The sequence below is a fragment of the Mobula hypostoma genome, chromosome 6 (genome assembly GCF_963921235.1).
Source record: "Mobula hypostoma chromosome 6, sMobHyp1.1, whole genome shotgun sequence".
Taxonomy (NCBI): domain Eukaryota; kingdom Metazoa; phylum Chordata; class Chondrichthyes; order Myliobatiformes; family Myliobatidae; genus Mobula; species Mobula hypostoma.
In genome coordinates this window covers 176,358,899-176,385,539 of record NC_086102.1, presented here as the reverse complement: position 1 = coordinate 176,385,539, position 26,641 = coordinate 176,358,899, and the positions used below count along the sequence as shown (strand labels likewise).

General features: G+C 41.9%; 1 protein-coding gene across 1 annotated transcript in view; it reads left to right on the top strand.

Annotated features, from left to right (window-relative positions):
• Positions 1–1,790: 1,790 nt before the first annotated feature.
• Positions 1,791–26,641, top strand: part of ly75 (lymphocyte antigen 75) — a 186,145-nt gene continuing 161,294 nt past the window's right edge. Inside the window, exons 1-2 of the mRNA XM_063052314.1 lie at positions 1,791–1,972; positions 4,412–4,789. Coding sequence (XP_062908384.1) covers positions 1,876–1,972; positions 4,412–4,789 — 475 coding nt within the window. The 5' untranslated portion in view covers positions 1,791–1,875. The remainder of the gene's footprint in view (positions 1,973–4,411; positions 4,790–26,641) is intronic.

The following is a 26,641-nucleotide window of genomic DNA, read 5'->3' as shown; positions in this document are numbered from 1 at the left end:
CCACAGACAATACTTACTTACTGGCTGGTTCTGCCACTAGCATTTAGTGCAGCAATGAAAGTCCTCCATCTCCATCTGTCCATACTGTCGCACACAGATAAAGAAGGATCCTTCATTGCTGTTTCTGTAACTATACATTTTTAACCTGTCAGGATTGTTAGCCCTGAGCTGAACCCCCAAACCTGGAGCATGCTCAGTCTGGCCCCTACCCTTTGACCTGTTTGGCATGGGAGACCCTACCACCAGCCAAAGCATTAAGCCCTGACTCCAGCCAATATAGCTCTCCGGGTCATCTCGGCACACAAACCTCCAAACCCTCTGACGAGGTTGTGATCCTCCTGGAGGGCACACAATACTCTTAAGCATTAAATACGCAGAACCAATGGCTTGCACAACTGTAACACGACATCAAAACCCAGATGAATACAGGCATGTCATACACCTTCTCACCACCTTGTCAGCACATGTTCCCATTTCCAGGGAAGTACGTACATGTACCCAAGGGTTTTCTGTTCAACCACACTCCCCATGGTGCTGACATTCACTGTCCTTTCCTAGTTTAACCCAAAATACATCAATTTGCACTTGCCTGAATTAAATTCCACCTGCCATCCATTACCACTTTCCCAGTTGGTTTACGTCCTGGTGTAAACTTAGACAATCTTCTTCACTGTCCACTATATCAACAATTTTGCAGAATTCATAATCATTCCACCAATGTCCTCATCCAGATCATTAATGTCTACAGTAAACAACAAAGGGCCTAGGAAAGGGTCCTGAAAAAGGGTCTTGACCCGACAAATCAACTGTTTATTCATTTCCAGAGATGCTGCCTGACCTGCAGAGTTCCTCCAGCAGTTTTGTGTGTGTGTTGACTTGTATTTCCAGCATCTGCAGACTTATTTTTGTGTTTATGAAGGGCCCAGCACTGATCCCTTTAGCATACAACTTGTCATTTGCCATCAACTTGAAAAGCAGCCTTTCACTAACACTCAGCCAACTTTGTATGGAATTTGCTGGCTCACCCTAGATCCCTTGACTGTAAGTACAGACTGGAAGTATTTATGTAGTAGTAATAGTGCCATGGTTGGGCTGTCTCATTCATTCATTCATTCATTTGTAAGATGGACCTCAAGGTTGTATAGAGTGTACATACTTCCATAATAAATGTACTTTGAACTAATACAGACTGGATGTATTCATTTACTACCTCTCCCATTTCCTGAGCTTACAAACATCGACGACAACACTGATCCTTAGAGGACCGACCTTTTCACTCTCTGGCTACCCCTTTGCTCACAACATTGTTGTAGAATATCAAACCTACATTCTCATCCTCTCAAAATTAACTTATTTTGGTCTTATTTATGTTTTTTTTCATATTAATTGCGTCATTAACATCGAGATGAAAAGACGTTGTTGGATTGTTTTCAGTTTCGTTAAGGCATTGGAACTGAGTGAGGTCTCATCCTAGAGATAAGAGAGCGCTTGCTCAATTCGAGCAGAGATCGCTTGGCTATGTGTGTGTTTTGCTTGTGCCTGTACCACAGCTTGAGCTGAGGAAACATTAAACAATAATAATAAAGTTTATTTATAGAGCACTTTTCATGCAAGTGATATAGTTCGTAGAGCTTTATAGGAACTCGAGGGGAATTTTGGATGGCGGCGGCTTTCACTTTCGAGTTGGTCTGCTGAACGCGATGCCAAGCCGTTTAACCAATGAGAACCTGCTGGCTGAAATACTTTCTGCATCCACCAATCAAGTGCGGTGTTGCTTGTGAGGAGCAAGAGAGAGGCGAGGATGGGCTCAGTTAATTTCATATTCTGCCGGCATCACAGTGGGAGCACCCGAAATATTCTGGAAATCGCGTAGGCATGAAGAGCTGGTGTACCGGACCGATTTCTTTTTATTTTATTCTCATATCTGATCTCTTTCTTGTGTGTCGTGTCGTAACAGCGTCTCCGACCACAGGTGCGGTTAAGTTTAGTGTGAAAATATATGTGCGTTTTGCTGCTCTAGTATTTTTAGTAACATTATAGATTTTAAAAAATAGTCATCGCGTTAACGCGTTTTACGTGCTATGCTAATAATATGTGTACAAAGATGATAAAGAAGAATAAACATTTGTTTCTCCAGTGGCGTTATAGTCCTTGGCTCAAATCCAACAATTTCATAGTATGGGTGAAGAAAGAATTCGCCCGGCTGTTTACTTGCAGCTGGTTTCTTGTAAGGGTGGTTTGTGGTGATTTTCTGAATACCTGTACTGAGTTTTAACTGGAAGTTGGACTCTGTCTACATTTACCCTTTTTTTTTGGCAAGAGCTTGTACTTCGCAGTTAAAACAACTACTCAGTTTCTCGGCTTAGATCTTTGTTCTGTTTCCCCCTCTATAGATGCTGCCTCACCTGTTGGATATTTCCAGCACACTTTTATTTCAGATTAAGACTATCTGCAGTTTTATGATTTTAACGTTTAAGATTTGGACTTTGTGTGCCCCTCATTGCTTTGAACTAACAGGTTCAATAATCTATTCTAGTTTAGGTACCTGAACTTAAAATATCTAAATTCCAGACAGCTTTATAACTACTTTATGCAGCACGTGGTACATTTGGAAATAGACAATGCCAGGAACTGTGTTGCCTCGTGCTCGAAGGCACCAGCTTGTTATTTAGTACTTATATGACATTCTCACAGATAAACCTTTTCAGTGGCTGTCAACCTGTGCTAAACATTTGTGACCTGCTCTCACTTGACAAGTAGCAGTTGAAAGTAAAGCATCTCACTCGCTTTTGCTTCAAATCATACTTGCCATTAAATTCCAACCTAGTACATTGACTGTTCTATTTGGAATAGTTCCGCATCAGTTCAGGGTACTTCATTTTCAAATCATCATTTGTTACATTGTTGGCAGGAAGAGCTATTTTATTGAAGTGGAAAGATACCTCTGCTCCTACACTAACTCAATGGTTTTCCCAAGTTATGTTATGTCTTAGTTTGGAAAAAATTAGAAGTAGAACTTTTGATCCCCAATTTGATTTTGAGAGAAGATGGAGCTCTTTTGCTAAATATTATCATTTAATTTGAATCAATTTACATGGTTTTCTTCCAAATTTATGTTATATAAATATGAAATGGCAGTTGTTGCTTTCTTTTTCTTCTTTTATATATATAAATGATTGTAAGACGTATTGCTCCAGGAGTTAGTTCCTAATGTTTTTTCTCTTTTTTTGTTTTATAGTTAGTGGGGTTTTGTTTTAGTTAGCTTTTTTCCTTCTCTTCCTTTTTATAAAAATTTTTTTTCATTATCATGTTTATTTTCAGCTTTATTAATTATATACATACTAATTTGTTGAATTTCTGTATTTTATAGCTGTAGAAGATTATATATTAATAAAAAGATTTAAAAATAAAGTTCACTTTGATCAGGGTGCCATTTCATTGTCTTTCACCCTGATTGCAGAAGACTGGAGAAGCCTTGAGCTTTTCTGAAAATCCTTTGTGGTCTCCAGAGGAAGAAATGTGGCTAACGTTTCTCTGTCTTTTGACAAAGTACCTAATATTTTTCTGTTGCTTGTTAGGTTGCCTCTGCATTAGAAGGTTTAGGGATTGACACCTACTCCAAAGACTGGAATATAGAACTTTAGGCTGACACTACAGTTTTACAGGGGTTATTGTGTTCAGGATGTCATCTTCGTACGTGACAATAAATAAATTCTATTCCTTCAAGTAGATAGAGAAGAAAACTCAGGGCCACAAACATTGACAGTATTTATCCCTCAAGCAAAATAACAAAACTTGTCATTAACCCCTTGCTATTTGTGGGAAATTGTCATTCAGTAGTAGTTCATTCCCTTGAGGGCACTTTCTAGAATTTTCTGAAAGTGGTATGATGTTAATTTGTACTTCTATTGTTTGCTACTCTATTAATTTAAAAGCAAGTGCATCATCTAATATTTTTATTAATATTCGTGATAGCCCTGCATTTTTATGCTGAGCAATTCTAGTTGCTGTAAATTTGTGGTCAGAAAGGTTACTGCTTCATTTCTAAAATGGCAGCAAAATTACTTGTCATCAAATTATTCTATCTTGAATAAGAATGCTTCGTTCCTCCAGTTCAGCATATTAATCTCTTACTCTGTTTTAACTTGTAAAATGCCATACCAGTCACTCGACAATCAAAGTGATACCCTTGTAGAAAATAATTCATAAGTTTGGCCTGAAAATTTGTGATTAGGCCATGACAATATTAACTTTTACTTCCTCAAGTGAGGAACTTCCTGTTTTGTGAAATTACCTGGGTACCCATGTTTCACCTAATGGTATTATTTGTTATCATTTCATCAAACTTTTAGTTAAACTGTATCTAATTGTTTTAGTTTTTCATAATTCTAACTTTCCTCTTGCCCCTTAGGTAATGGCATCTTTACTATCCAGCACCAAAATACTACAAAATGCCTCAAAGTAAGATCTTCTGGAATTACAATGGACGCATGCAATCAACAAGAGGAGCTTCAGCAATGGAAGTGGGTATCCAGGCATCGGCTGTTTAACATTGGAGTTAAAAAATGCCTCGGTCTTGATACTTCCAACAAAGCAGAACCATTGAAAGTATTTGAATGTGATGCAGAAGGTATAGCTTTGTGGTGGCGATGCAAAGATAGAGCAGTATATAGTCGCTCCTCCAATAAACTGACTGTTAAAAACAGCTATCCAACAGTGGGCATTGATGCAACTGATAAGTGGAAACAAAGTGGCTCGGACAATGACGTTTGCGAGCAGTCTTATGAGGGTAAGTAATACTGAAATTTTAAGTTCGCAATGATATGAGGAATGTTGTATGAATCAACTTATTTACATTGAACAGTAACATTTTGGAAAAAAACTACATATTTGAACAACATTGTTAATCAGTTTTGTAGAAGATTGTGAAATATTCCTATTTTAGGAAAATTTAGGCAGAATTTGGATTCAGCTGTACATCCTAAAGATGCATATCTAAGTCCTATTCTTGTCAGGATCCAAAAACTTCTCTGCATCCTTGCCAGAAAATAGGTGAAATTTAAGGAAAATATGCTATAATTCTGGCATCTTATACTTGTAAATCTTTTTAGTAGTTCAGAAACTGTCATATAGAGTGAGACCAGTTTTTTACCTACGCTCTGTTATGCCACTGGCGTTTAGGGCAGCAATGAAGGTCCTCCATCTCTGATGGTATTCAGGTCTTCCTTCATCCTGTCAGTACATTTTTCTTCGTTTTCACTATTGTCAGTCAGGCAAGTCCCGGATAGAGACTCAGAAATACTGTCACATCAGATGTAAAAGAATTCTTCATTGCTATTTCCATAGCAAATCTTTTACCTGTCAGGGTTGTTGGCCGTGAGCTGAACTCCCGAACTTGGAGGACTGATGGACCTCTTTTAGTCTGGCCTGTACCAGACTACTCTTCCTTTGGAGGAATACATTTGTAGAAGGAGGGAGAGGGAGAAGATTGTGATATTAGGCAATTTTAACTTTCTGGGACCCCTGTACTATAAAACAACTGGATTGGATAGAGTTTGTCAAAGTGTTCAAGAAAGTTTCCTTAGTCAATATGTGGAAGTCTCAACTAGAGAGAGTGCAATACTGAATCTCCTATTAGGGAACAAGACAGTTCAGGTGACAGAAGGTTGTCATTTTGAATTCCAGACTGCACACAGGTTTCAAGTTGCCATCTTAACTAGAAGAGCATGCATCTTTTGCAGCCATGTTCCTACAGCATTTTATTTTAAATGGTGGGTGCTGTGTGGAGGTAGGCTTGCTTTGTGGACAGATGAGAAATGAAAAGATCAAATCTTGCTGTTATATGCTAGTAATTAATCAATCAAAAGTAGAAACTTCCCTGGTAATGGTCTTAGTTCTAAGCTCTAGGAAACAACATCCTGACATCAATAAACGACAAGAAAATTATTCAGTTTGTGAGTTAGGAAATCCACAGCTTTAGGACTTCATCAATATTTGATAGCCACCTTATCTATACTGTTTGTTCAGTGTGATTTTCCTTCCATTTGTCTCATAGATTTGAGTGAGGTGGGGACATGATGGTATCTGACTTAAGTCTGCATATGAATAATCATACACCTAACACTTAATTTCAAAATGGGAATGAATTATAATGTGCTGATTTTACTATTCGCTAAAGGTGTAGTTTTTAACTATGAGAATGTAAAACTTCCAATATCAGGTCACAGATTACCTATAAATTCTTTGGAGTTTGAACTTTGACCAAGACTTTGCTGGGAGTTTCTTCATTTAAGTTGTTGATTCAAATCATAGAAAGTGAAAGCAGCTGGAATTTAATAGTGAGACCTATAGTGGTGGAGTGGTGAGGCCTGAGTTGTGGTGCAGGCTAGGCCCTCATTCGATCTACAGGCCATGACGCTCAAGGACTTGGGCTATAATATTACTTTTTTGAAATATTATTTCTTTTTAACTGTCTTTTGCTGTCATAATTATATGTGGGGGATGGGCAGGCAGGCATTGAATGGTGATCATTTGGCTTTTTATTATTTTTGTAACTCTTTTCCACTTCATAATTTCATATACTATATGTCCCTCAAATTTTGTTCAGTTTCTCCAGCACAAAAAAATTGTTCAATGGTTATGGTAGACTCTATTCCTCTTGCTATTAAACTTGTTCCTAATATACATACATATTGCCCGAAATGTTGACTGTTGAGTGGCCCGAAATGTTGAGTTCCTCCAGCATTTTGTGTATGTTGCATTCGATTTACAGCAACTGCAGATTTTCTCTTGTTTAGTCATCTTCTGCTTTTTCAATCCCTCTTATTGCATTGTTTTTCTTGATCTTTCTATATTGAACATACCTTTCACTTTCATCTTTTCCTCCTGCTTTTCCAGTTTCATCATCACCATTTCTTCAAATTAGGTTTAAGGATTCATTTTCACTTATTTATCCCCTGTACATTAAATCATACAGTGAAGGTCAGGATGTCAGAGACAGCACAAATTATCCAGAAGGGTTAGAGAGTTCCATTTCACATTTTCCCTTCTTCATGACAAAATGATGAGATCACTTGCAGTCTAGTAACATTAGGAGAAATTCCAACAAAATCTTGGCAGATGTTCAGTTTGTTAACATTGTCTCAATTATATTTGTTACTTAAGTTGTTTGGGTAGCAAGGTGGAGATGCAAGGAGGTGTAAGGCACTCTTTCCCTCCACTAGCCTGCAGCTTTTGCCATAGCCTACAAGGCCACATGAAGCCATCGGAGCACATGGTGAATGGTCGTATGTGCAGCTGATGGCACCCGTCTTGTAAAGACACTGCCCAGAAGAAGGCAATGGCAAACCACTTCTGTAGAAAAATTTGCCAAGAGCAATCATGGTCGTGGAGAGACCATGATCACCTTCATATCACAAAATAGCACATCACGAATGAATTGCTGACTTAACCTGGAAGTTACCTTTCAGAGAATCCTGAACTAGGACTCAAGTTTCTTTGCAATTTTGTTTTCTGAATTTTCTCCCTTTATTCTTCCTACAGTTGTTCAAGACCCCACATTTCCCTACACTATATTCCATCTACCATGATCACCTACATCACACGACATGGCACATAACATAACAAACAAACTTAACTTGCTAATACTAAAACTGAGATTGAAATATTAGTTTGGTGCTTTCTTTATCTAATGTTTCGTCTCCATTGTTGACCATTCTATAGCTTTCTATCCTCTTGTATGCCTACCATAAAAGGTATTGTGACGCCCTGCATTTCTAATGACCAGTACTGTTTATTCTTGTGTTAAAATGCTTTTGTGGGATCATGGTGGGAAGTTCCAGTTCATTTATTGTTACATTTTAGCTTGGGTTATACAGCTATTTGCTTGTGTATTTGTGGGTTACCTGAACCGTAACCAGGGTCACCTCCCCCGACTGGTTGGGTTCACTCTTCGGGTCAATGTACCCGGTCTGTTCTGTGTTTATCACAATAAAATGGTTGTTGAGTTAACGAGCTTCCTTGTCTGTCATTATGGACCAAATGCTTGCCACATTGGTGTCAGGAGTGGGATGTGAGATCGACAACAAGAGTGAAGAGCTATGACGTCGGATAGAGTGCCTTAAGACCTGGGGAATCAGACAAAGGACCGAGCAGTATACCTCCTTTGCACCCACAGGCAGTGCTCGTGAAGACGAGACCCGGAGGGAGGACCTGGGAACGGAGCATTGTGCCTTTCAAGGAGCCCCGACAGAGCGAGCGTACCTGGGAGACAGAGCGGAGCGCATCACTCGCCTCCGTAGCGACCCGCACCGGGGAACCCAAGACTCTGTAGCCATGGGAGGATGGGCACCATAGCAGTTGCCACCGGAGCAAGAGGGAGATCAAAGAGCCTCGACGATTTGCGCCTCAAGGTTCACCCTGAAGCTCCCCAGATACGATGGTACCAGCCACCTGGAGCTTTATCTGGCGCAAGTCAGACTTGCCGCATAGCACACTGGGTGGAGTCCTAACGAGACGGTGGCACCTTGCCCTGGCACTGGAGGGAGATGCCCTGTGGGCCATCCTTGACCTAACGCTGGCAGAGCAGCGTGACTGCAGGGCCCTCGATGGAGTGGCGTTTCGAGCAGAGGGCGTAGGTGGAAGCAGTGAGGGAAGAACCGTGTAGTGGATGGTGCCGTATAGGAGAAAGTCTGGGCATTGGCAGCTAATCTTCGCCACGCCTTTGTAAAGGCACTGATGCTGGAGTGCCTTCGGCAGCATGTTCACCTGACACCACCATTGTCGCTGGACAAGGCATTGGCCGAGGCAGAGAGAGCAGAAATAATTTTAGACCCCCCCCCCCCAGGTGTTCCCGCATCATCCCGCACGCCATGAGCCTGGGCTTGTGTCACTAAGGCGGAGGAGGAAACTGACAAGGAGGAGCCGTGAGACAGGTCCGACCAGCACTGTGCCGACCCCGCCGCAGGCCATGAAACGATCTCTGCTGCCGGTGCAGTGAGGCAGGTCATTTGGCCCAGGACTGTCCTGCACTGGCACCACGCCACAGCTCAGCGCAGCCATCAGGAAATGCTGAGCGGGCAGCGCCACCCGAATCCTCCAGCAGAACCACTGCGTTGTCACGCCTCTGGGTGGGCTGTTTGGGTGAAGAGTAAGGCTTGTATGTGGACTGTATCGTGGAGGGCATCAGATGCTGTGTGCTGGTGGATACAGGGTCAACCATCACCGTCATCCGTCCCGGTGTTCTCCCCAACACGGACCAGCATCCCCGCCTGGGTGAACGACGACAGCGGCCCAGCTGGCTACGGTCACCAGCAACGCGAGGGAAGAGGAGGCTGCGCATTGCAGTGGGGGAAAAACGCAGTGGAGCATAAGGTGTGTCTCGCCGACATCTGAGAGTCCTGCATCACTGGCCTGGACCTGCTGACCCGCTGGGCAGCCAATGTGGATGTGTCGGGGGCAACACTCTGCCTCGATGCTGACACTGTGGCTCTCCAGCAGGGCAGCTCCAGGAAGTGCTCCCAGCGTGAGCCGCAACCACCGCTGGTTTCGCAGCGGCCCAACGCAGCGTCGCTGACCCACGGGCAAGCCACAGTGACTGTTCTTCAGGTGACAGCCAGTGACGACCCCCCCACCCCCTGCTCTGGACCACGAGCAGCTGCGCAGTGAACAGGTGACTGATTCTGTGCTGGCCCCGGGTGAGGGACGACGGCCGGAGTGGCCCTGAACCCAGAGACCAAGGCCCTGTACTCGCAGTGGGGAGCACTGGAGGTCCACGAGGGGTTGCTGTTCCAGCGGTGGCAGTTGTCCGATGGCGCAGACATCTTTTGCATCCGGTGGGCCCCCGGGGGCTCCACACCATGATGCTGCGGTCGGTGCACGGGCTGGTGGGGGCTGGCCATCTCGGAGTGGCAAAGACGTTGGGCAGGCTGCGTGAACGTTTCTACTGGCCTGGGTACAGGCAGGACATGGAGCTATTCATGCACGGCTGCGACGCCTGCAGGTCCCAGAAGGGGATGGGCCACCAGTCTAGGGTGCCAATGCAGCAGTACATGGTGGGAGCCTCAGTATTGGTCTACTGCCCCTTCCAGAAGAAGGGACTATCCCCCAGGCTTGAAAGCCACTGGAAGGGGCCGGGAGATGTGCTCGATCACACCTCTGATGTGGTATATTGGGTGCAGTTGCCTGAGCGGCGGAAGGCAGTCGAGCTGCACCGGGACCAGCTGGCACCGTTTCAGCCCTTGGCCACCGCTAACCCAGCGAGGCTGAAGGAAGGAAGTGACACTCTGGGTGCCCTGCCTCTTCCCTCACACAAACAGGTGGCAGTGTCAACGTCCACTGGAAGTTTTGGACCTTGCTATGGACTCTGGGGTTGCTGGGAACAGCTGACCCCCTCAGGTGAGGCAATGTGACGCTGTGGGGGGGTGCACGTGTTCAACAGCCCACCCCTGCATTTCTAATGACCAGCGCTGTTTATTGTTCTCGTGTTAAAACACTTCTGTGGGACTATGGGGGAAAGTTCCAGTTCATATATTGTTTAAATTTTAACTTGGGTTGCACAGCTATTTGCTTGTGTATCTGTGGGTCACCCTAACTGTAACCGGGGTGTGTGATGGTCACCTCCCCTGTCTGTGTAGGACTGGTTGGGTTCACTCTCTGGGTCATGGTGCCTGGTTTGTTTTGTGTGTATCACAATAAAACAGTTGTTGAGTTAACGAGCTTCCTTGTCTGTCATTATGGACCAAATCCTTGTCACAGTATAATAACAGGGCTTGCCACTATATAATCCTGCTATAGCAAACTTGGCCTATTGTTTGTTGTCATCTACACTAAGGGGTAACAAAATTCCTTGCTTGTGTAAGGCTTATGATAAACAGAATACATTGTAGTTTGGTTTTGTAATACCTGATTTTCTTTTTGAGTATTTTAAATTGGAATGAAACCTTGACTTAATTATGGTAAAATAATTATGCAGATGTGTTTACAAACTTTTGTGTTTTAATGTTGATTAATCATCATCATCATCATCATCATCAGGTGTCGTGCCCAGTTTGAGCTTTGACTGCCATGGCCCACACACTTCTGTTTCAGGTCAAGTGGATCAATTCATTGGTATTCATTTCTAGTTCTCTGGCTGCTGTCTCCATCATCATTTGTCTTTGTCTTCCTCTTGCTTTCTTCCCTTCAATCTTTCCTATAATTTCCATGCATTCTAACTCCTCTTTCCTAATCACATGTCCAGTGAAGTTACGTTGCCTTTTCATGATCTCATACGTTATTTCTCTTTTTGTGTTCATGACATCCTCATTAGATATTTGTTTCATCCATGATATTCTTTGCATCCTCCTCAAAAACCACATCTCTGCTGCTTCAATTCGTTTCCTCATGTTACTGGATGTTGTCCAACATTCTGAGCCATATAATATAACAGGATAAACGTAACATTTCAGTACTCTGAGGCCGGTTGTTATGCCTAGTTTAGCATTGGTTGATTAATAAGCATTTAAATTTATTGCTGGTCAAGACGAAAATCTTTGCTTGTTGTAGAATTTATTTTTGATAGTTTTAATTTGAAGTTAAAGACTGGTTTCAACATGTCACAGAGCAGGAAGATGTAGACCTAATAACTATTGTGCAGTTTAATCAGTGCATTCTCGAGTTATTGCACCAATAAGCATTTCAGGAATTGCTAAATTGGTGTTGCCTTCATACTGTGAAGCTTGTAAAGGAAGTATTGTTCAGGCCTGAGAACTTGGGGTTCAGAGCCAGTAAACTGGGGATCCAGCCACTGTCAGAGTGAGGGTTTGTGTCTGGCTAGAAACTTCCTAGTGTAGGGGAGCATTCGTTTAAGTGGTGGTGGGAGGCCTTGAAGAGAGAAGGGCTGCTCACAGATTGCAATATTTGCCATTCAGTGGATTGGACAAGGGCAACTTCCAGAATAAGTAATGGAAACTATAACCTGTGACTGCGTGGGTTTCCTCCAGGTGCTCCTGTTTCCTCCCACAGTCCAAAGATGTACAGGTTGGTAGGTTAATTGGTCGTTGTAAATTGTTCTGTCATTAGGCTAGGACTGAGTCAGGGGATTTCTGGACAGTGTGGCTCAAAGGACCGGAATGGCCTGGTCCACACTGCTGGCCTGGTCCATCCACATTATGTTTGCCTTGAGAGTTCCGAACAAACGATGCTTCATGACATTGTGAACAAATTTCTACAGCAGTACTCAAACGATTGTTGTACTTGGAATTCTTTCTTGTAGTGTACAGCTGACATGGTGTGATGCCTGGTTCCTGATCTGAAGGACAATGTTCTTCCTTTATCTATATCTGTAAGTTCACGTAGATCAGGCAGAAAGAATTCTTTCTTTGAATCTGGCATCAGTTCCTTCCTTTTGTGGTACTGTTAGCAAGGGCGACCTCAGCCACATGGGCGTAACATTAACATTTTTCTCCTTAAACCCACTTTTCAGGCAATTATCAAAACCCGACCATAAGACATAAAGAGCAGAATTAGGCCATTTGGCCCATCAAGACTGCTTCACTATTCAATCATAGCTGATCCTTTTTCTTCCCCTCCTCAGCCCCACTCACTGGCCTTCTCCCCATAGCATTTGATGCCATGTCCAATCAAGAACCTATCAAGCTGTGCCTTAAATACACCCAACGACCTGGCCTCCACAGCTGCCGGTGGTAACAAATTCCACACATTCACTACCTTCTGGCTATTTTTTCGTCTTTTGCCTAGTGTTCATTTACATGTTGATTACATGTTTTAATTTAGGATGTATTTTGGCAATAAGCTACAATACAAATGCTATTGCCGTTTACAAGATGCTGTCTAAGCCACAGGGTATTGCTAATTTGGGGAAGAAATATTTTTATTACAAATTCTCCTAGCTATGGTGGTGGGGGGGGGGCGAGGGCAGGGTGGTGACTGGCGATACATCTCTACCAAAAGAAGTACAACGTGCTCTTTCCCTCCGCTAGCCTGCAGGTCACTCTCGGGCAAAGTGTATCATCTGTTTAGCCCCTGATCAGGGTCATGTGAAGCCATAGGAGCATGTGGTGGATGGCCGTATGAGCAGCTGGTGCACATCACAAGTCGTGGTTATGCAACCACTGACACCAGGCAGGCAACCTCTGAACTGTATTCGTATTGGCTCTGGAGTCACCCATCTTGTAAAGACACTGACCAGAAGGCAGTGGCAATCCACTTCTGTTTTTTTTTAAAAAATTACCAAGAACTCACATGGTCATGGAATCACAATCACCAGTGTCATGCAGCACAACACATAATGATGATGATCATTCCAAAGAATCTAAGATTAGTTGGTTTGTTGTTTTTCTCTGACTTCTTAATTCATGGCACCATAGTATTGTTCTGGAATTGGCCTCTAAAAAATGTACCTTTCCATATGAAAGATACCTCGTGCAACTCACAAATTCTATTTTAACCATGACATTTAGTAGATGCATGGTAACCTGTCCCTCTTGGTATCCTCTTGGTAAAAGGGCATGTACTCCATTAACATTGTTGTAATTTCTATAGATATATTTACTGCATTTTAATTATTTTCGTCTTTTTTTTGTTGATCCTGATATCTTTGTTTCAAAAGTACTGTAGACACAAGAGTTTCTGCAGATGCTGGAAATCTTGAGCAACATAAGAGTACATGCTGGAGCAACCCAGCAGGACAGGCAGCATCTACAAAGAGAAATGAACCATTGACATTTCAGGCTGAGACCTTTTATCAGAATTGGAATGGAAGGAGGCAGAAGCCAGAACAATAAGGTGGAGGGAGGGGGACCAGTATAAGATGGCAGGTGTGTTCTTTCTAGGTCAGACTAGATTACCTCATATATACCTCATGTTGTTAGCCATTCACTTTATGTTAGGGTTTTTTTGTCTATACTGTTAGTGGCTTGGTGTTACTCAAACATGGTTTGTTATTCATCATTAAGTTATGGCAATTGTAATTAATATTTCTTGCTTCAACTTGCATTCTTTTATGGCCAGTCATGTTTGAAAGCCCACCCAACATGGACGATAAACCAGAGTACAAAAGACAGCAAACTGTGCAAATACAAAAAGAAAGAAATAATAATAAATAAGCAACAAATATTGAGAACATGAGATGAAGAGTTATTGAAAGTGAAAGTGAATGATGAGGCGAGTGAAGTTATCCCCTTTGGTTCAAGAACCTGATGGTTGAGGTGTAATAACTGTTCCTGAACCTGGTGGTGTGAGTGCTGAAGCTCCTGTACCTTCTCCCTGATGGCAGCAGTGAGAAGAGAGCATGCCCTGGATGGTGGGGGTCCCTGATGATGGATGCTGCTTTCCTGCAACTGTTTCATGTAGATGTGCTCAATGGTGGGGAAAGGATTACCCGTGATGGACTGGACCATATCTACTATCTTTTGTAGGATTTCCCATTCAAAAGATTTGGGGTTTCCATAGCAGGCTGTGATGTGTCCAGTCAACGGACTCCCACTACACATCCATAGAAGGTTGTTAAAGTTTTAGATGTCATGCCAAATCTCTGCAAACTCCTAAGGAAGTAGAGGCGCTGCTGCGCTTTCTTCATAATTGCACTTGTGTGCTGGACCCCGGACCGCCCCTCCAAATAATAATATCAATAAATTTAAAGTTGCTGATCCAATTGCACAAGGAGTTATTGAGGCTGGGGTTTTGGAGCTGATTGATTATTTCTGGGAGGATGATGCTCTTGAACGCTGAGCTGTAGACAATAAGTAGCATCCTGATATATGCATCTTTGCTGCCTAGATGTTCCAGAGTTGAGTGAGGAGTCAGTGAGATGGCATCTGCTGTAGACCTGTTGTTCTGGTTCTGCTACGTAATGTACCTGCCACCACCCCTTCTTGACACTTTCCCATGACATCAAGCCCTTGTGGTGTACTTGGTAGTGCTCTTAAAAATCTGTGCCAACAAACTGGTGGACTCGCAAGGATATCCTCAATGTCTCACTGCTGCAGGCAAGGTTCCTACCTGCTTCAACTGGATAACAATCAAGAAGAGCAGGGTGAGCTGCCACAATGACTATCACCCAGTTGCACTCACATCTACAGTGACAAACTCCTTTGAGAGGTTGGTCATGGCCAATATTAATCCTTGCCTAAGCAAGGACCTGGACCTTCAGTCACAATAGGTCTACAGAAGATGCAATCTCACTGGCTCTCCACTCTGCCTTAGATCACCAGGACAATCGTAATACTTGCATCAGGTTGCTACTTATTGATTACAACTCAGTGTACAACACAATCGTACCCTTATTTTTAATCTAGAAGCTCCAATACCAGGGCCTCTGTACCTCATCACTCTGCATCTTCCTCATTGGGAGACCACAGTCTTGCTGATTGGAAGTAACATCTCCTCACTGGCACACCTCAGGGATGTGTGGTTAGCCCACTGCTCTACTCTCCACATCCATGACTGTGTGGCTAGGCACAGCTCAAGTGCCATATGTCAACAGCAAATTTACAGAACTATTGTTGGCAGAGTTTCAGATGGTGGCAAAGAGATGTTCAGGAGTGTGATAGATCAGCTGGTGGAATGGTGTTGCAAGAACAACCTTGCACTCAATGTCAGTAAGGCCAAGAAATTGTGGACTTCAGGAAGGGGAGGTCAAGGGAACACACACCAGTCCTAATCGAGGGATCAGCAGTAGAAAGAAAGGGTGAGCAGTTTTCAAGTTCCTGGACGTCAACTTCTCTGAAGATCTATCTAGGCCTAATATATTGATGAAATTACAAAGCAAACTCAATAGCTGTATTTAACTAGGAGTTTGAGGAGATTTGGTATGTCACAAATGACACACACAGTTTTCTACAGATGTACTGTGGAGAGCATTCTAACTGGTTGCAACACCATCTGGTATGGAAGGGCCACTGGACAGGATTGGGAAAACCACAGAAAGTTGTGAACTCAGCCAACTCCAACATCAAGGATATCTTCAAAAGGCGGTGCCTCAGAAAGGTGGCATCCTTGTGGCTAAATACTGAATTTTGAGTAAACTTTTTTCTCCTCTACTCCTTCCCCTCCCCCACCCCCCAACAGCTGGTCTGACAAATGTGCCTCTACCTTTCTGGTTTTGTTTTTTCCTCTTACCCCCGCCCCAGTCTTTGCTGATACGCAGTCCTCGCTGACTGCTGATTTTTAATTTAATTATTACTTCTAAGCTTTGATCAGCATCAGGTTTACTCTCACCAGCACATGTTGTGAAATCTGTTGACTTTGTGGCAGCAGTACAATGCAATACATAATAGAGAAAAAAAACTTGTCTTCCTCTTTGCCTGTGCAGCTGCATAACCTGCATGTTGCCTTTTAGTGACTTGTCCCTTTGAAAATCAACATAAACTATTATGTCACCCTGCTTTTCAAAGAATATATTTTGTGCACCAAAAAGAATGGCTGAGCTGCAACTGCCACGTTATAACCTCTTAACATCCTCAACACGTGCAGTCCCATTTGGTTTCATATCACCAGCAAACTTGAAATACGAACTTGGCCCTCCAGTTGAATTACTGATAGCTATGCACAATCGTTGGGGCTCAAGCACAAACATCTATTGTACCCATTAGTCACAGTCTGCCAACTCGAGAAAGACCTGGTTATCTCAATCGTAGCTTTTTGTTGACCAGTCATTTCTAAATCCATGTCAATGTAACCCCCAACTTGTTATGCTGAATCCTTACGGACCAACCTTTTGTGTGGGATCTTGTATTAAATAAACTTGTCTGCCTCTGAAACTACGTCCACTGGTTTTCACACCCCTGTCCCCACATGACCCCGTTATGTCATTTAATAGAGACGCCAGTATTTTTCCTGCTTCTGGTGTTAGGCTAATAGGTCAATTTTTCTGTTTTTGCTTCCACTTTCCAATCCACAGGCACAATTCCAGAAACTCTGAATTTTTCGAAAATAGGAAATAGAAAATTCACTTTCTCTTATAGATAAAGACTACTGAGTCCTTGGAATTTATTAGTTTTTATCACACTAACTCGTCTCGCTCTACTTTTTCTAATGTTGCTTATTCCCAACAGTTTCTTGCTTCTGTCATATCTCTGGCAGGCTTTATGTGTCTTCTCTGAAGACTAATACAAAGTAGCTAGTTAATTCCTTTTGTCCATCATAAATCCTTCTTTATTTACTTATATGGGACCCACATTTGATGCTTATTTTCAATTTGAGTTATACACTCAAACTTCTTTAATCCATTTTTGTTTCTTGCTACTTTACACTTGTATCTCTCTTTTGTTCTTTCCAAATTTTTATCTTCCTTGTTTGCTGAGGTCCAAACTTGGGGATTGGTGATTACTATTGAAGGAATGATATGCTTTTACAGGCGCGCATTTCTTTATCCGAAATTCTGAAATCCAAAAAGCTCCGAAAACCAAAGTTTTTTTCACCAACAGCTGACGTCACTCAGGTGTGACGTGGTGGTACTAGTAGAGGCCGCCAGATATCAGTTGTGGCTCAGCACTCGTACTAGTTACACATGCATTTGCTGTTCAGTGATATTTTGTGTTCACTGTTGACTTTGTGTTTAATTTCACTGTGAAAATGTCAAAAAGAGCTACAGATACCCCTATGGGTAACAATGAGAAAAAGAGAAGGAAGCATCTATCTTTATCAATAACGCAGAAAGTGGAGTTATTGCAGAAGCCTGATCGCGGTGTGTCTGTGCGGCGTCTTACTGAAGAAAGTAGTGTCAGAACTACCGCTGTATATGATTTAAATAAACAAAGACAAGTTACTGAAGTTTTACAGTGACATTCTACATTTATTCCAATAAGTCATTTACCATGTGTTTGATTCGGTTTGTTTGAAGCTATATATTTTTATGTTGAATGTTCTTGTTGGAAGTAAAATTGCCATTATTCCCTAAACAATATAGTATAACAACTATTTACATAGCAGTTACATTGTATTAGGTATTATAAGTAATCTGGAGATGATTTAAAGCATATGGGAGGATGTGCGTAGGTTTGGTGCACCGCTAGGTCCTAAAGTCCACCACACTGAGACAGATTAAATACTTGAGCATACGTGTTTTTTGGTATGGGGGGGGGAAGGGGTGGTGTCTGAAATCCGAAAAATTATGAATTCCGAAATGCAACTGGTCCCAAGGATTTCAGATAAGGGATTGTGGACCTGTATTTGACTCTTGCTCTTCCCCACGGATGCTGCTTGACTGTTTTGATCCTTTGATTAGTTTGCTAATCTTGTTGAAAAAATAATTAGGGTGCATTTAGAATCAAAGTTGAAAGTAAATTTATTATCAAGTCCAGGCAGTCCCCAGGTTACAAACGTCTGACTTACAGACAACCCGTACTTACGAACAGACTGCCATGAAGCCTAGTATATTAAAAGTTGAGTTAAGTACAATGGTTCGTATTAACGAACGCACGCACTACTTTGTGATGCTCATGAAAACATTGCGCGGCTTCAGCAGTTCGTCGGCTCGAGGAAGGAGAACGCCGTCCGCCATTTTAAATCTGATCACGTTGCCGTTAACACTGTGTTGAGTGTGTAACTTTGTATTTGGCTTAAATTTTTCTCTTATTTACCCTTATAACCATGCCTTCAAACTGTAATTCCGATACAAGTGCTCGTGATGCATCAAAGAAAAGGAAGAGGATCACGGTTGAAAATAAGGTGGAAATAATAAAGTGACCGGAAAGAGATGAAACACCATCGGTCATTGGAAAAGTGTTAGGCTACAGTTGGTCAACGATCAGAACAATTTTAAAGGATAAAGTGATGATAGCATTTGAGGAAGAAGACTGGGACATAAAAACTCCAGAACCGAAAAAGTTTTTGACAAAAGAGTTAGCTGAAGCCTTTCGTCTCGTTGAAGCAGGGATGGCAAAGTTAGAGGAGCAAGATCCTAATACAGAGAGGTTCACCAAAGTTTACCATACAGTTACCGAGGGCCTCAGCTGCTACAAGGCCATTTATGATGAGAAAATGAAAAGTTCTGTACAAAGTGTTTTATATGCCTAGAAAGGTAAAATATATACTTTACACTAAGACAATTATTTGACTAACTGACGCTAAATAAGAACCTTATGTACCTGTTCCGACTTACCTACAAATTCGACTTAAAGACAGACTTAGGATCGGATTTCATTCGTAACCGGGGGAACTGCCTGTACATATTTGCCACCATATTCAACCCTGAGATTAATTTTCTTGCGGGCATACTCAAAAAATCCAATAACCACAAAAGAATCAATGAAAGGCGAACTAACAGGGCAGATAACCAGTGTGCAAAAGACATCAAACTGTGCAGATACAAAAAGGAAGGGGAAAAAAAGGAAATATAATCAGTAATAAATATCAAGCATAAGCTGGAGAGTCCTTGAAATTGAGCCGACATGTTGTGGGAACAGTTCAGTGATGAGACAAGTGAAGTTATCCCCTTGGGTTCAAGAGCCTGATGGTTGTGGGGTGAAAACTGATATCAGCAGTGAGAAAGAGTGTGTCCTGCATGTTGGGGATCCCTGATAATGGATACTGCTTTCTTGTGACAGTATTTCCTGTAGATGTACTCAGTGGTGGAGAAGGCTTAACCCATGATGGATTGTGCCATCGAAGTGCAAATGCAATGTTCTGCTACCGCCGATTTCTCCAGGTAACCCAAACAGATACACCTCCTATGCTCCTTGATGAGGATTTCCACCGTACGCCCATCTGACCAATATACAGTGCTCTGCATTCACTGGGAGTCCTGTAAGCGCCAGGGGTTCAGAGTCCTAAGTCATCTTTGACCCACATAAGCTGGGAATTGAGCTTCCTATCACAAACAAGAGAAAATCTGCAGGTGCTGGAAATCCAAACAACACACAAAATACTGGAGGAACCTAGCAGGTCAGACAGCATCTGCTATCTGAGTCCTGAGGAAGGGTCTTGGCCTGAAACGTCGACTGTACTCCTTTCCATAGATGCTGCCTGGCCTTTTGAGTTCCTCCAGCATTTTGTGTGTGTTGCATTGATTTGAGTTTCCCTTGCGGGTTTGTGGATTGCCCGGAGAAATCGGCTATAGCAGAACATTACAGATGCAATGACCACAGGATTGACTTTGACACAGAACTGCTGTGCTGTACCAGTGGTTTTTGGGACTACATGGTGAAGGAAGCCATTGAAATAAGACTGGAAAATTAGAATTTCAACAAAGATAAAGGTCTTGCTCTAAGGAAGAACTGGAATATGATTTTTAAACAAGGTGGGACAGTGGAAACCAGATTGGTTGAGGACTAGCTACTCAGGAAGGACGGATGATGGGAGTATATAAACCACTGAATTAGATGTGCCTAGGCATCATCCCTGATGAAGATAGTGGAGTTTGTCATCAAAACGTCAATTAAAATTGACACCTGCACCCAGTTGTACGTCACTGGTAGCAACATGGAGCATGACCACCCTCCCACTTTAGAATGCCGAGGACTTGATCTGAGATGTCACGGGCTCTGGCACTGGGAGGCAGCATGCTATTGGGGAATCTCCTTCTTGTCCATAGAGCCTCCTTTCTGTTCCCTGAACTAACTCGGGCTTCTGATCTCTCCAATTGAGCACTGCTCAAAGCTCCAAACTGCCACTAGTCACTGCATTTTCTACTCAGTCGGTGAACCTGAGTGAACTCCATCTTGTCAGGCTTCCAATCTCTCTGATTAGGGGCTGTTCAAAGCTGCTAAGTGAAGTTATCCTCTTTGGTTCAGGACCCTGATGTTTGAGGAATAATATCTGTCCTGAACCTGGTGGTTGAGAGTCCTGAGGTTCCTGTAATTTCTTCCTGATGAGAAAAGAGCATGACTTGGGTGATGGTGCTGGTCCCTGATGATGTAGACTCCGTGTAGATGTGCTCAGTGGTGGGGAGAGCTTTACCTGTGATGGACTGTGCTTACCTTTTCATAAATCTTTTAATGTCAGTTCCTTGAAAGTCTTGTTCTATTTTTATTGGGCCAGGTGAATGGGCAGGGGACAACAACAGGAATACTTTTGACAGTTGGGAAGAGAAATGTAAGTTTCTGAACTCTCCTGCTCTGGGGAATTTTACAAAATTATTTTCTGAACAAATGTTTACAATGAATGCTGTTATACAGAAATCTCACGTCCATCTGAGGAAAATCCCCAGAGGTTATGTCACCTGGAAAGGCCAGAAATGGGCTTTGACATAGTTGACTGGTTGTTTTAAATTATTTACTTTTAGCAAGGGTGTAATGTAGAAATACTGACAAGTTTAACCCAGCTCCCAATCATATCTTCTACAACTTTGTTGGCACTGAATGAATAGAAAAAGAACAACAATTGATAAGGAGAGAATTTGGGATTAATAAGGGCATTACATTTGTAATAAGCAATAGAGAGGAGCCTCTTTTGGCAGTGGAGAACCAGAGGAACAAAATGAGGTACGCCTTTGAACAGAAAATCCTATAAAAGGTAGTGGATTCCAGTACATCACGGGTAACCCCCAACCATTGAGCACATCTGCATGAAACGCTGTCGTAGGATCTCAAATTTAAAGACTCTATATCTTGTTATTTCTTGCTCTCATTATTTATCGCTATTTACTTATATTTGCATTTGCAGAGTTTGTTGTCTTCTATGCTGTACCTGCTTGTTCACTGATCCTGTTTTATATTCTATAGATTTGCTGAGTATGCCCGCAGGAAAATGAATCTCAGGGTTGTATGTGGTGACATACATGTGCTCTGATAATAAATTTTACTCTGAACCTTCCTGAATGTTCCCAAATACACAACTGTGAGAGTTCTCCTCTTCAGCTGGAGCCTGCTTTTGTGGTCTTTTTCCCCTAAATTAAAGTGAAGTTGTTATCTACGCCTCTATTCCACAGAACCTAATGTCTCAATGATGAATTATCTCCTTGAGCCCACATGCATCAGAAATTTAGTCAGCTACCCTATTATCCCACAGATATTTGATTTTTTTTCTCTGTAAATGACAAGTTTGCTATGACTACCTCATGTTTTGCATTTGAAAATTTCCTCATTCATCCTGCTTTACCAACTTCGGAGTTTGATTCAGCTGTTAAAAGATTTCAGAACACGTTTAGCTCCATCTATTCCATTGCTGTTTGTGTGTGTTGTTTTTCGTTTGTCTCAGATGCCAGCCCTTTGTGAAAATGGAATACCATGAGAATCAGGTTAAATATCACCAGCAATTTTGTGAAATTTGTCTTCACAGCAGTAGTACAATACATAATATTAGCAAACACATGAATTACATTAAGTATATATTATAAATAAATAAGTTGTGCAAAATAGACATAAATAAAGTATTCATGGGTTCATTGTCAATCCAGAAATCAGATGGCAAAGGGGAAGAAGCTGGTTTTGAATCATTGAGTGTGTGCCTTCAGGCTCCTGTACCTCCTTCCTGATGTTTGCAATGAGCTCAAGGCATGACCTGGGTGATGCCTTGTGAGAAACAGCTAAAACTAATAAAGCTAAGGAAATGAAAATATGAAGTACTCGTGCAGACACGCATAACAGATTAGGAAAAAGACTGAGTTACAAAAATAAAGTATGAGTGGAAAATAAATGCTGTAAACTTATAGAAGTGATCATTGCACATGTGGATAGATTTACTTGACAAACTGTACTTCAATTGTGTGCATGTATGCATGATTCTGATGCTAACTTTCATCTGACCTTATCAGAATGGCCTGTGTTTTTTCTGCTTGGTGTTCATTTTAGCGTCCCAAACACCTTGCGGCTGTAGACGCCTTTTAGTGCTCATTTAATCTCTTTCATGCATCTGTGCTATTTGCTGTAAACCTCTTTCTTCCACTCCTGAATATAGGAATTATGTTTCTGGATTTCCTCATTGGTTTGTGTCTGTCTTGTTTGGAATCCTTGACTTTCATCTCAAAATGCTGAATTTTGACATTCATTGAACAATCTTTTGATGTACGTGTGACAAATAAACCTAGTTGTCATGGTCTTAGAAAGTAAAGTTAAAACATAAAACACAATAATGTTGCATTGAAGTTAGTTATTTGCATGATTCCAAAGGGATGTGGGATGAAACTGGAACACTCAGAGGATGCCTGTGCAGTCACAAGGAGAGCATGCAGACTGCACCCAGAGCAGCAGAAGTTATGACTGATGCTGGGTTGCTTTGGCAGTGAGGAACATCTCTACTAACTGTACCACTATTAGCTTATCGTGTTAATATCCACACCATCTTCTCAGTATCTACACTTTCACATTCCATGAAACTCCAACAGAAGAATCCGGTTTCATGCCACTGACATATGTTGTGAAATTTGTTGCTTCTGAGGCAGCAGTACAATCCGATATCTAATAATAAAAACTGTGAATTTTAGTGAGTGCAAGCCCTGCCAGCATTGATGTGCATCTGTTTCCAACTTCAAGCTTGTGCAATGTTGCAATTTAATCCCTAACCTGTCCACACCAATTTGTGCTCTTGCAGTGGGACTCGTAGAGTGATGATCAGGAATAGGAAAGTCAGCCAATTAATTCTTGTCTGATCAAGAGGTACAGAGGCTTTTTAAGTCCTTTATTTTTTTAAATTTATTTCTTTGACATATTGTGTTCAAAAAATTTATATTGAAGATCTCAATAAAATGGACATGGAGAGGATGTTTCCTATGGTGGGGGAAGTCTAAAGTCAGAGGACACAGCCTCAATATAAAGGGATGTTCTTTCAGAAGAGAAATGAGGAATTTTAGGCAAAGTAGTGAATCTGAGGAATTCATTGTGGAAGCCAGGTCATTGGGTATACAGGTGGCCCCCGTTTTCCAAACATTGACTTTATGACACCTTGCTGTTACGAAAGACCTACATTAGTTACCTGTTTTCGCTAACAGAAGGTGTTTTCACTGTTACGAAAAAAGGCAGCGCGCGCCCAGACAAGCTCCTCCCCCGGAACTGGATTCTAGCCGCCATTGCTTAAACACATGCTTTATCTCGATTTATTTTGTGCATCCTTTAGCAAGATGAGTTCTACGGTATTGGAAAAGCCTAAGAGAGCTCGTAAGGGTGTTACACTTGGCGTAAAACTAGACATAATTAAGCATTTCGATCATGGTGAACGAAGTAAGGGCATTGTTCGCGCGTTGAACTTGCCTGCGTCCACCATTCGCACTGTTTATATGCAGAGAGAAAGAATTTTGAAATCTGCCGGTGTTACTGTTGGTTCTGCTCGTAGCAAAGTGGTCTCTTTTAGTCGGCATCCAATAATGGATAAAATGGAAAGTCTATTGCTTGAGTGGATTGATGGGTGTACAAAGTGTGGTGTTCTGTTAAGTTTTCTTATACTTAAGGAGAAATCAGTCAGTCTTTTTAATAAGCTGAAACAGAAAGCACTGGACGATGGTGATGAAAGGGTTGCGAAAGTGGAATTAAAAGTGGGTGGTTTGATCGGTTTCTGAGGCGAGGGCAGCTTCATAGTTTAAGCAGTGGTCCCCAACCTCTGGGCCCCGGACCAATACATTGCAGCAAAGAATGCAGCGGTAGTCGCAACGCACCCAGCACATCTTTAAGAAGGAAAGTCAAAATAAACAAAGCTAATTAATTAGGTGCCGCCTGGCACGTAAATGTCGGCTCAGATCAGAGGCGACTGCCGATTGCGTCAGATGGTTATTTGTATAAGCAAGTGTTTAACTGTGACGAAACTGCAATTTATTGGAGTCTTCTCGATTCCGGTAAGTGAAACTACACTGTACATACATTATTTCTACTTTATATAGGCTGTGTGTTTTTATGTGTTATTTGGTATGATTTGGCAGCTTCATAGCTTAAAGGTTACTGGAGAAAGTGTTTCTGCTGAGAGTGCTTCCGCGAGATTTTCGCTGCACTAGACAGTGCTGACTAAAAGTATTTCTACTTTATATAGTCTGTGTATTTATCATATCATACCTGCTTTTACTATATGTTATTGTTATTTTAGGTTTTATGTGTTATTTGGCATGATTTTGTAGGTTAATTTTTGGGACTGGGAACGCTCAAAAATTTTTCCCATATTGATAAATGATAATTGCTTATTCACTTTATGACATTCCGGCTTACGAACCATTTCATAGGAATGCTGTACCTTCAGATAGCGGGGGAAACCTGTATTTAAGGCAGAAGTTGATATATTGTTGATTAGTCAGGGCATGAAGGGTTGTAGAGAGAAGGCAGGAGACTGGGGCTGAGAGGGAAATGGATCAGCCATGATGAAATGGTGGAGCCTACAATGGGCAAATGGCTTAATTCTGATCCTTTATCTTCTGGTCTTCTGGAAAAGCTGGAGACACAGACCTGAATGTTGGTTTATTCAATCATGCTTTGGATTAAATTTATTTTGATCTTTTCATGATGCCATATTATGACACAAGGCCCAACTGCTGCATAAAGCCTCCTCATTTTGGACGGGGAGCTTGCCCCTCAGTGAGTCAATTGATCCACACCAGTTAGTGTAAAGGTTTCTATATACCCACAGTGGATAGCTTGCTGTCATCAGGAAGTTCAGTTCGAGGACAATTTTGTTTCAGTCTCTGTAGCTTCCACATATTCTGTCTGATCTACTCTCAATAATATGCTTACCACCAGAACCACACTACAGATGCCATACCATCTGCATGCACCTGGCCCCGATGCACCTAGAAAGCAAGGACTCTTGTATCAGAATGTTGTTTTTGGATTTCAGTCTAGCATTCAACACTGTTGTCCCACAGACAAACTCCTACTCTTTGGTCTAAATACAGTGGCGTGCAAAAGTTTGGGCACCCCTGGTCGAGGTTTCTGTTACTGTGAATAGCTAAGCAAGTAAAAGATGAACTGATTTCCAAAAGACATAAAGTTAAAGATGACACATTTCTTTAATATTTTAAGCAAGAAAAATTTTTTTATTTCGATCTTTTACAGTTTCAAAATAACAAAAAAGGGAAAGGGTCCGAAGCAAATGTTTGGGCACCCTGCATGGCAGTACTTAGTAACACCCCCTTTGGCAAGTATCACAGCTTGTAAATGCTTTTTGTAGCCAGCAAAGAGTCTTTTGAATTCTTGTTTGGGGGATTTTCACCCATTCTTCCTTATAAAAGGCTTCTAGTTCTGTGAGATTCTTGGGCCGTTTTGCATGCACTGCTCTTTTGAGGTCTATCCACAGATTCTTGATGATGTTTAGGTCGGGGGACTGTGAGGGCCATGGCAAAACCTTCAGCTTGCGCCTCTTGAGGTAGTCCATTGTGGATTTTGAGGTGTGTTTAGGTTCATTATCCTGTTGTAGAAGCCAACCTCTTTTCATCTTTGGCTTTTTTACAGACAGTGTGATGTTTCCTTCCAGAATTTGCTGGTATTTAATTGAATTCATTATTTCCTCTACCAGTAAATGTTCCCTGTGCCTCTGGCTGCAACACAAGCCCAAAGCATGATCGATCCCCCCCCATGTTTAACAGTTGGAGAGGTGTTCTTTTCATGAAACTCTGCACCCTTTTTCCTCCAAACATACCTTTGCTCATTGCAGCCAAAAAGTTCTACCAGTATTCAGAAGGTTGAAAGGAACGTCTAAACAAGCCTGATGCATTTTGGAAACCAGTCCTGTGGACTGATGAAGTTAAAATAGAACTTTTTGGCAAACATCACACCGTCTGTAAAAAAAA